Raw genomic sequence first — 11,207 nt, forward strand, 5'->3', positions numbered from 1 at the left:
GTGTTGAGAGTCAGTGGGGAAGCGTCCCTCTAAATGCTGAGAAGTAGGCTGAAACTTCGTGTGTAAATGCTGCCTGTGCATGCTCATGTACCTGAGGGACAATCTCTGCTTCATTGAGCTTCCCATTTGAGTTGGCAAATAAAACTGGGTGCAATGAGGGACTATGCAGAAGCTGGACAATTTATAATTAGGTCTCATCAGTGTCCCCCATAAGTCAAGTGAGGCTGGGCAAGCAGCTTGAGATGTGTGTCCCTCTTCCTCACACACCCATTGAGGATGAGGACATTCTGGAAGTATAAATAATTCCATGTGCTGTAAGGTCTCTAAGAGTAAATACATACACATAAAAAACAGGGCAGGAGCTTGGCACTCCTCTTTAATTGCTGCTTTACAGAAATTAATCCAAAACATCCAGACCTACAAACATTACAGTGACTCTCCAGAGCAGCTGACGGATAACTCTGTTCTGGCTGCTTTGGTTAGCCATAGGCCAGAGTTTGGATGCTGGTTATCTCTTTGAACACGTGAGCCTCCATTATGCCAGCTCAACAGTTCTCTGTCTCTCTTCCCCATCATCCAGGTGCTTCTGAGCTTACGGCGTTCAGTGACCCCCGAGTGGGTATCGACCGCTCCTTCTCTGCACTCCCCTCCATCTCTGACCCTCGAATGCATTACCCGGGAGCATTCACCTACACGCCAACGCCTGTCAGTTCAGGGATAGGAATCGGTATGTCTGCCATGTCCACAGCCACGAGATACCACACTTACCTCCCACCTCCCTACCCTGGCTCATCACAGGCCCAGGGCAGCCCGTTCCAGACCAGCTCGCCCTCCTACCACCTCTACTATGGAACCTCCGCCGGCTCCTATCAGTTTTCCATGATTTCGGGGGGAGATCGGTCTCCCCCACGCATCCACCCACCCTGCACCAATGCCTCCACAGGATCGACACTTCTCAACCCCAACCTCCCCAACCAAAGCGATGTGGTCGAGGCAGAAGGGAGCCACAGCAACTCCCCCACTAACATGGCAACCACAGCAAGGCTAGAGGAAGCAGTGTGGCGACCATACTGATTGAATTTTAAGTAGTTATGGGTCAGGACTAATGTACTTTCCATTTCTCGGTGCCCGTAGGTATCCCATAAACACCCATCTTGCTTATGGGCCCTGCCAGGTTCATACATCACTTTCAGAAGCAAACCCTCCAGAAGTCAGTGCTCCCAGGAGCAGTGGCATGTATTAGCCAGCCCCTGTCGAAGTGATGTCGCTGAAGCAAAGCATCCCTTGCGGGGGACTGAGCTTCTGGAAAGGAGGACACCTGAGCTGGTGGTCCAGAGGTAGTGAGGGTGGGTAGAAAGGTACCCAGTCTGTTTCCAGGCCTGTGGCTTTCCAGCATGCCTGGGCTTGAAGGTCTCCACAACCCTAAAGAGAGTTATGGTTCACTTCTATTTTTAAGATTTAAAGCCTAAAAAGATCTTAGTGAGTTTACTGCATCTTATGGACATATTAACTGTAAGGAAGTATAGGAAGATTCCCAGAGGGAAACTGTGAACGCTTCTGTTTTAGCAATGCTGTGAATGAGAGGTTTTATATGTTGGACTTCATTCTTTCTTAATTTTTTTTAACCACATTGTATATTCCAAAGAATATGGAATTTTTTATTGCTGGGGTTTGTTTTGTTTGGGGTTTGTTTTTTGGGATATATTTTTTTAGGATGCAGCTCATCCTGCTTTGCATCTAATTTGTTTTATTTCTCTTGGCACCTTAAAAATTGCAAAAAGAAAAAGATTTTGTTCTTTTTTTTGTTTCCATCATGCTTGCTTCTTTCTTGCTTTGTCAACTGAAAGAATCAGCCCCTTTTTCAATGAGTTAATTTAACTTTTTTTCTCTTGGACTTTTTTTTTTAATACAACGGCTACAGCCTTGGGTCATTTTCAACTACTGTACTACTTTGATGAGTTCATTGATATTTATGCTTGATATTTAGACTTTTCGTATTTGTTGATACTATTATTATTTAAATATGCCTATATTAAAAAAGATCAGCAATTGCCTTTGTTTTGGTAGCAGCCAAAGTCAAATTTATCACATTGAAAAAAGCTGGAATAACGATGGGTAAAGTGACCTCCTAATGACCTAGAAATATTGTTTACAATTATCTCCCTCTCATTTTACTCAGCTAACGGGGCTCAGATACTCAAAGGCATTTAGGTGCCCAACTCCCAATGAAACGATTTAGGCACCAAAATCCCTGCGAATTTCTGTGCCTTCCCATACAGTCAGGTCATCTCTCCCTACTCCTTCCTTGCTTTTCCTTTGTCACCAGTGGTGACCCTCAGGATCAGTAATCAAGATGTACATATTTTGTAAGGCAGACTCAATATTCCCTAACTAAATAGATCGCCATATGGCCCCATTCTGCTCCAAAGCTTGTCCAGGCTTCCTCACAGCACCAGTGGAGGCCTCTGAGGCTTTCAAAGGTGAAAGCCAACACGCAGTTAGCATGGCAAGGGTGAAGTCCTGGCTCTGATGGAATATGAGTGAATTTGCTCCCAGCTCAGCAGAGCCAAGATTTCTGCGGAGTACAAAAGCCATGTTCCATTCCACTGGAAAATAGATCAGTTCCTGCATCACAAAATAACTTGAACTGAACAGGGGTGTCTAGCCCATCTGGAAAGCAGGCTAGCAAAGAAGGGGCCTTAACGGTTCTTCTGTCACCATCTTCTGAGAGAAGAGGAAGGGTATTTAAGACTGATGCATACAATATTCTGTCCTGTAGCAAATATGCAAGGCTTATACTAACTGCATGTTTAATACAGTGTCGTCAGCGTTGCCCATCGTTACAGCACAAACATATCAGATGTCACTGTAAAGTTTATGGCACTATTTTATTTGAGGGTTTGGTCTGAAGGCAGTTGTTGTACTACTCATTAATTACAAACTGCTGATGTTGACACGTGTGCGTTCCAAATTAGCTGATTATTATTTAATGTACCTCTTTAAATGAGTGAAACAATTGCAGGTCAACTCAGAGAGTATTTGAAAGCAGGACTTCAGATCAGTGTTTGATGTTTAAAAAAAAAAATTAAAGGATTCAAATTAAAAAGATCCTTGGCTGCAGGCAGCAAAACAGCTGGACTTATTTAAAACCATTTGTTTTTCAAGTTTTCTTTTTTTTTATATATATATAATTTTGCTTCTTTGTTTAAGTCAGATGCAGTAGCACTTTGGTATTGAAAAGTTACAAATTGAAGAATTTACATTGTCAATAAGGTCATTTTTGTGCAGAAAATATGGAGTGTTTCAAGAGATCTCAGCAAAAGTTCAAAATGTTCCTGTTAAAATACATGCATGGCCTTTTACTTTTCATTTGGTGTAATAGTTTTTGTAATTTTCTAGAGTTTGCTCTGAACAAAAAAGGAAGAAAACATCAAAATTTTATCAGAATAGTTTAAGATCTATCTTGGAAGTATGGAGACCTTGCTGAATACAGAAATAGAGACCCTACCTTTTGTGACATTTACATAGTTGGAATCTCACCTCTTCTGTAGCCTAAAAAAAAGTCCTTCATCACTAAACAGTAGCTCTGTTGCAGAATGCATCTCGTACATCTCTGTCTCTGTGCAATTAAAATCATAATTTACTACAGCTCTCACATCTGCCTTGTGACTGGACCACCCAAGTGCATAGTACTGTGAGTGTGAACCCCAAAGGGAGGGAGAGAGGAGGACATCCAAGGAGACATATGCCTCATCGCATAGGTGACTCCAGCCCAGCTGATATGGTCAGTACAGTCCCAGGCCTGCCTGTCAACAGAGCCTGCTTTCTGCTAAAGTCCTTTGTCCCCTTCTAGCCCATAGTATTTTTGAAACAGAAAGATCAGTGATTTACAAGAATGAGGAGTTGCCATCTCTCACCCTGGAGATTAGACCCTCCATTGAATGTTTCTTAAGTCTACACATCTACTTTCTTTACATTTGACCTAAAAGTGAAGTTTAGTTTTACTCTTCCCAGTGTGAACAGGATGAGAAACTGCAGAACAGGTTGCCACACTTACCCTGTGTCTTTACTGACATATAAAAAGCCCCTGGGATTTCCCAGTGCGTCACTTGTGGTAACTGCCAGCAACTAAACCTGTGAGTCTAACCACAACGTGTATGACAAGCACAGCACAAAGCAGTGCCCTCTTTACAGAGGAAAAACTAAGTTCATTATCCCCTGGAATTAGCCTGTTTAATCACTGTGGGCTTCAGTGTATTCGTACAAGTGCTTAGGAGAAACCACAGTTTACTCAAATCTATATTTTTGTAGCCATCCCCTGTCTACTACGGAGAGCAAAGAAAGATCTTCAAGGCTATGAAAATGTTCTCGTGTCACTCCTCTTGTATCTTAAGAGCACTTAGCAGGCAGAAAGAGGACATTTGGATAAAGCATCTCCTCCATTCACACGTCTCCAAATTATAGTATATAAGTATATATTTTTATATTTATATATAATATAAATATTTATATAGTTTTATCATCCCAGTAACTGAATGGAACCAAAAAAGAACTATTGTGCTTCTGTTCACAAGTTGCAGTCAGCAGTGTGCCATAGGTACCTTCCCCCCTACAGAAATGCGGTTAATGGCAATCCTTACTATAAGCTTGTGTGTTCCTTTCACAAGACACAATTCCTCATCCAGATGCAGCCATACCAAACAACTTCAAATACAGGGCCCAGGTCTTATGTGCTGTAAGGCCCATAACTTTGCTCTCAAACCACATTTATACCCCCTTCAACAGTTCCTGCTACACTTCCAGGTCAATGCACAGGAGCTTAAGTGCAAGGAGGAAGCAGATGCAGAGTGCATCCTTGCTATGAAGGATTTGATTTGTAGAATTATGCCAAATTATCTGCTGGAAAAGAGAAAACCCCTTTCCTCCAAATGGCCCACAGCCTTTGCCAAAGTGTTCCGAACTGCCTGCACTCTTGAAACATTCATTACTGCTTTCTGGGTGACCTTTTCTATTGGTGTATTTGAAGATTCAGGAGAAGTGGATCCTTTTTCTAGCTGAGCAAAACGCTTGTTTTCCTGCATTGTAACATTTTGTATTTCATTTTTGTTAACCTTGCTTGGTCAGTACCGATCACTTGGCATTTTTCTCCTTGTCCTAAAAGGGTTGCATCAACAGAGTTACTTGTATTTATGTATGTAAATAGATTTCAAAAGCTTCATAGCAAAATATTTAGTGCTTGTAATTACACTGCATTTTTTTTCATTTTTCTGTGTTTTTAATGAACTTACTTTGTGTTTGCTTAAATACTGTAGTGAGACTTATTTCTTTCCCAATTATTTTAGGCTTCAAGATAAACGACATTTTATTCACTTTTGTAAACAGTTATAGCATGGTCTCTATTCAACATTCTTCACTTTTTTGTGGTAGGGGAGAAATGAATGTGCAAAAATCTGTGGGTTATTTGTGGTATTCTGGGCTCAACAGTTACATCTTTCTTTAAAACAAAAACTAAACTTTCAGTCTGAGGCGGCTGTGTAGTAAGTCTGAGGGGAGGACACAGCAGGAGATGTGCTCCTATCAGAATGGCAGCAAAGTGCATTTGTTCAGCATTTGCTGGCTATGTTTACAAAACAGATGCTGCAGCATCCTGCAGGAGTCACATTTTCCCTTGACACTGTCATGCTGAACATTTCCAGAAGGGGAAAGTAACAGGTTCTGGAAGTTTGCTTTTTTTGTTTGATTGCAGGGGATTTTAATTTTGGGAGGGTGGGAGGGAGGAACAGGACAGGACTGCTGTTTTTTTGGAACCAGATAGGAAAAAATAATAGGGTAGATTTTTTTCCCCCACTACAGGAAGTCTCTAGATACCACATCAGAGTAGACTCTTGCTGTACATAGGGATGGCTGTGTCCAGCGCCATGGGAGAATTCATTACAACTAGCACACAGAGCAGCTGGACTGCTGCGTTAGTTCTAATGAAGACTTTCTTTTTTCTTTCTTTCTTTCTTTCTTTGTACCACAGTTTCCTCTGTAAATTCAGTATCATAATTAGTGTGAATGACAAATAAAATGTTTGACAAGTATCCACATTGGCCTAGTATGTTCTTTCATCAGGGAGAAAACAACTCTTTCAGAGAAAAAGTAACCATCAGAAAAAGGGTATATGTATCACACCAAAAATATGTTTCAATACTTCTACTTTTTTGTTGCTTTGGTTTTATTTTTTTTAACAACATGACGTTTTCCTGCTGTGGACTGACCTGGCAAAAGGTCTGCAATCCAATAGGACCATCAAAATATGACTGAAATGAGACTTTGCAGATACAGAATCCTAGTAACAGCATTATATCTGTTTTCTTGATTAAATTTCAATATTCCAAGGTCATATACAGATCTTTATTTTTCTTCCTTAATCTTTTGGCTCTTGGATTTGATCCTTTTTGATATTGATGAGTTGAGCCTTACCTCAGGATCACCAAAACAAATAGTTTGAGGTCATATTATTTATGAGATACATTGGTTGTTTTTCTCTTTAAATAAATAATGAAACAGTAGTGTTAATGAAACATTAATATGGGAGAAAAAGGCTTTCAAAATGAGAAAAAAAAACCAACCCAGGGTCAATATTGAAAGTTCAGTCTGAAAGCCTCTCTCTAGATATATATATCTGTATGTATGTAGAAGTATCTATACATATATAGATATATATCTAATCTTCAAGTATTGGCCCTACGCATCATACTGCATTATATTGAAGAAGCTCTCAATACCATCCTTCTACACAATAATGTATATATGCAAAGATACTCTCAATGAAGTGAAAAACAAGTTACAAAGCAAATTATTAAAGATGGGTTGTTTTTCTTCCTGACAACTTGTCAGGTGGCACTCCATCTCTCAGAAGATAACTAGTATTAGGGCCAACATACTCAGAGAAATCAGTTAACTAGCTGAATTCCAGGTACCTCTTTAGAGATTAGAAATACTAACACACACTGACATGGTTACTGGTTACCCTGCACAGCATGACCACCCAGCATTTCTTTCTGGCACAATCTCAGGTTATCCTAACAACATTGCAGTTACACTTTTGCAAGGGTCTACCCTGCTGATTCTTCTCCTTGCCCTGAGCACCCCAAGAGCACTTCTTTAGAGATGGATGATGAAGTAGAGCACACAATTAGTTTCTTACTTTAATACAACAGGAAAAGAAGCCACAAATAGAGACAGTCAAAACAAAACCAAAAATCATAGAATCATAGAATAGTTAGGATTGGAAAGGACCTCAAGATCATCTAGTTCCAACCCCCTTGCCATGGGCAGGGACACCTCACACTAAACCATATCACCCAACCAAGGACATCTCCAACAGAAGTATTTGCTGCTAGATTCTGAAGACTATGCAGAGAGACTGTACAGGAGAGTAAGGCATCAGACTCTCACGGCCATTTTAACTGGATGCATGTATCCTGCTGACACTGAGGCTGCATATCCTTGTGAGTAAGGCTGTCTCTTTCTTGACAGCAGCAGTTCAGGCATTTGTGCTGGCCAGCTGGTCTGAGGTGAGTCGCTCCTAACCCCACGCCTGCCAGCTTTCACAGTGGTTGTGCCATTCCAGACTAGCGGCACCCACTCCTACAGGATCAAGGGAGGAAGCATGGGCAGCTGACCTCTCCTGCCCTTCTGCCTTCCTCCCTGCCATGGGAAGCTGAGAGCTCACTAGCAAGAAGTTCACAGTGAAGGCAGACCTCTGGGATCCCTGGGCACTTGAGGTGGCCCCACCATGCCACTTTGCAGCTGAGAAAGGCCAGCTCAATCCCCCCACTCTGGCTGCCTGAGCGGGAGGAAGAGGAAAGGGCAAAGAAGGTGATGAAGACTTAGGCTGGAGGCTGCTGTTTGTAAGGAGAGGCTAGTAAGGGTGAATGCAAATGGTTGTTGACTTGTTGTGGTACCTCATGCTCTGACTGACAGCTTTTAATGACCTTTAATTATAAAGGCCATTGTCATGGGTGTTCTCCCACACTGCTTTGTTTGACTTGCACAATGAGGAAACAGCCATCAGCCAGGCTCCAGAGCAAAAGCATCTTAGTAAATCCTATCAGCCTGCAAGGCACCCTACAACTCGAAACAGATGTCCTGGAAAGATAACACAGGTGTGTTACCTTTGGTATACACGGCTTTTTCCCTCTTTTCAGTGGCTTGTCTCACAAGACAACAGGCTTGGATTAGTGGTGCAGCATACTGTGCCCAGAAGTGAGATAGTCCTTTTCTCAGCAGGCATGGAAATGCTGGTTACTGGTGCAGCATGTGTGGTCACAAAACAGACAATAAACTCTGTATTAGCTGCTCTGAGACAGATTTTGTTCACAGCATTCACAGCTTAGAAGCCTATCACCACTGCAACTGTTACAATACTGGAAGACCTTGTAATGGCGCTGTGGTTTCCAGACATGACTAAAATATGACTCAGTCCAGCACTGTAAATGGGCCAAAAATACAAATTTTCCGTGGCCCCATATCTTTTAACAACCCTGGGCTTCTTACAGGTCTGTATGATCGTTTGGGAGTATGTCTCAGCTATTACTTCAGGCACCCCCTTCTGGAAGACAGCTCCCTTTTGCACTGCTTACCTTTGTTAAGGGCTCACAGTAACTTTGCCACTGGGATGCCCCGTGGAACACAACTTCTAACTTAGGCAGGATCTCAGGGAAGGAATGTCCGAATTACAGCTCAACTCTTGCCTGCTGGGGGAGGGAGGTACAGGGTAGATAAAAGCATGTTTAACCCTGAGGAGAAGGAAAATAAAAGCTCAGAACCTACAGGTCTTCTTTGGAATGTCTAGCTACTGAATTAGGAAGCTTGTTTTCTGGTTTTAAGTTACAGGGACACCTAGAAGTCTCCCAGACTGGATTAGTCAGCACGAGTCACTGTCTGGGAATTGTTTGGGTTAGTGAGAGGAGGATAAAACAATTTAGAAAGAAAATCTAATACACAGATTTAAAACATAGCCTACTTTCAGAACAGGGAGGGAGTTAGGTCTGATTTGTGGGCTTTATAAAATGCTGGGTTTTAAGCGTAGGAAGGCTGTCAAAAGTGAGAGAACCTGCTCCCTGCTGATGCTGAATTGTTTCCTGTAGCATGTAAAAAGTGCCTCTGGCTGTTTTACTTTCAAATGCCCCAAACACAAGAACATCTGTAGCTTTTCTAGGGAAGCTTAGATGGCAATTTTACTATTATCTGTTGCTACTCTTGACACATCCTGTAAGCAAAGAAGAGAGCCTGTATTCAGGGCAGCCTGCAGTTACAGTTCCTCAGGAGGTCTCTGACATCTGAGTGTGCTTCCTGTCACCACCAGGTTTATGCCTGCTGGCTTCTCAGTACCATTTTCCATGTTAGCTCACACCAGAATCCCTTAAGACCTCCCAGTTCAGAAGGTAGCTCCAGTTGCCTTCTGCAGGGGTACATGCAAATACAAGGATGCAGGTTTCCCAGCCCCAGCAGTGCCTGAGGGGCACTGAACCCCATGCCACAGGGATCAGCCTGGGTATTTCAATGTCCTCTAATGCCAGCTACCACTCAACTTTTTTATATGGCCATCTTCAAAGGAGTCCAGTGGTAAAACTACACTATGTCTTTGCATCAGGTGAGCATCATAGGTATGGAAGTGTTTCAAAATTGGCTGAAAATCAGAAGATTTTCACTGAAATAGTAAAATCCCTGCATGAAGGCCCTGTGGCAAACTTCACCCTTCCTCTCTTAAATGTCTGTGATAAAGAGTTGCTCTGAAACAAAGCAATATGGGTTATTTTACATGGGGAATGTTTCCTGTTTCACCTCTGCTGCATAAAACAGTAGCAAATTTGCAGAAGGGCTAAGCAACTGTCCTCCTCCCTTCCTTTTTCTACTCTGCTCCCTCCTCTAACACACATCTCTGATACTTCTTCAGCTTCCTGCAGAACCCAGAGCCTGGTGATGTCAATCTGACACACATAACTTTGATGGATGTGTGATCACAGTCAGTCTAATGCCAACATGTGCATCCCATGGGCATTATGAGTTTGGTGCTCGATGATAAAAAGAATGGTTGTTCTATTTTTGAACAGAAAGTTACATTTCCAAAAAATTCTGCACACAGCAAACATCTGCCCATGTGGTCCTGGAATAATGTTCAGTAGTATCCCTCTGAAAATGCTGAAGCCAAAATCATCTTGGTTGCCAAAGGTTGAAGCCTGCCAGCTTAGCTGGGAATCCTGGGCTTTCCAGGCTTCTCACTCTGTGGGAAGCAGGGAAGGCTGTTGATCAGCAGCAACAGTGACATGGTTGGGGTGAGTCAGCATGTTGCACCACAGCTTATCAGAAATATTTCCAACCAACCCCAGGAATGAGTGGGAATGAGTGGTCAAAAGCAAGCTCTTCCTACAGAGACATTCCGGCTACTTTCAACGCTGTCAGGACTGTGGCTATGATCCCATGAGTTCACTTGCGTGACCTTACAGACCTAAAGTCTTAAGGGGCAGATATTTGCCTTGTAGTTCTGCCTTTCCAAATTTGATCCCTTTGGTCTGACTTGATTAACAAGATCCCTTTGTAATGCCCTGCATAATTCCTAACCTCCCTGAATCTTAATGCATATCACCTACTGGCAAATATTTGTGTCTTTTCTCAGTGCCCTGTGGCCAAGCTGGGCATTTTCTGCTCTCTAAGTCTTGCATGCATCTTAATTCTCCCTAAGACACAAAGTTTTTGGGTGTATTTCTCCTATTTCTCCCAAGGGCCTCTCTCTCCAATGTCTGCTTATCTTATTTTAAAGTCTGAAGACTCATCATTCATCCACATCTTGCCATAGTATATATACAACTACACGGTATGGTCAAGAAGTTTCCAAGTGTTCATTCAGACAGTGTAGTTCTATTAAAAATTAAAAAGGAGTCACTCATTGCTGAGTCCCCTCTTTGGGGATGGTGAATTTTGCCACTTCTCAAGGTTTTCAGTGCAATACTGTTCTGAGACAAGAGTGGATGAAGAGAGAGTTCCCTTTGGTCACTTCTGTGAAGGGTATTTTTGTGCCCTGTTTGCAATAGTAACTACAGGCATATTGAGATTTGCCTCCACAAGAAGCTTGGTGGTTTCAGTAACACAATTACACAGGAGGGAAGAGTGAGTGCTGTTTGGTCTATCTTGTCGGGGAGACAAGCGGTGATTTGGGG

General features: G+C 42.3%; 1 protein-coding gene across 5 annotated transcripts in view; it reads left to right on the forward strand.

The window, feature by feature from the left end:
• The window catches only part of RUNX1 (RUNX family transcription factor 1), a 171,610-nt gene extending 166,306 nt beyond the window's left edge, over nt 1–5,304 (forward strand). For all 5 annotated transcript variants that reach the window (XM_031051404.2, XM_031051406.2, XM_034060087.1 and 2 more), the window contains one exon: nt 581–5,304. In XM_031051404.2, the coding sequence (XP_030907264.1) occupies nt 581–1,074 (494 nt within the window). In that variant the 3' untranslated portion in view covers nt 1,075–5,304. The remainder of the gene's footprint in view (nt 1–580) is intronic.
• The last annotated feature ends 5,903 nt before the right edge of the window (nt 5,305–11,207 follow it).

This window comes from Melopsittacus undulatus, chromosome 2 (genome assembly GCF_012275295.1).
Source record: "Melopsittacus undulatus isolate bMelUnd1 chromosome 2, bMelUnd1.mat.Z, whole genome shotgun sequence".
Taxonomy (NCBI): domain Eukaryota; kingdom Metazoa; phylum Chordata; class Aves; order Psittaciformes; family Psittaculidae; genus Melopsittacus; species Melopsittacus undulatus.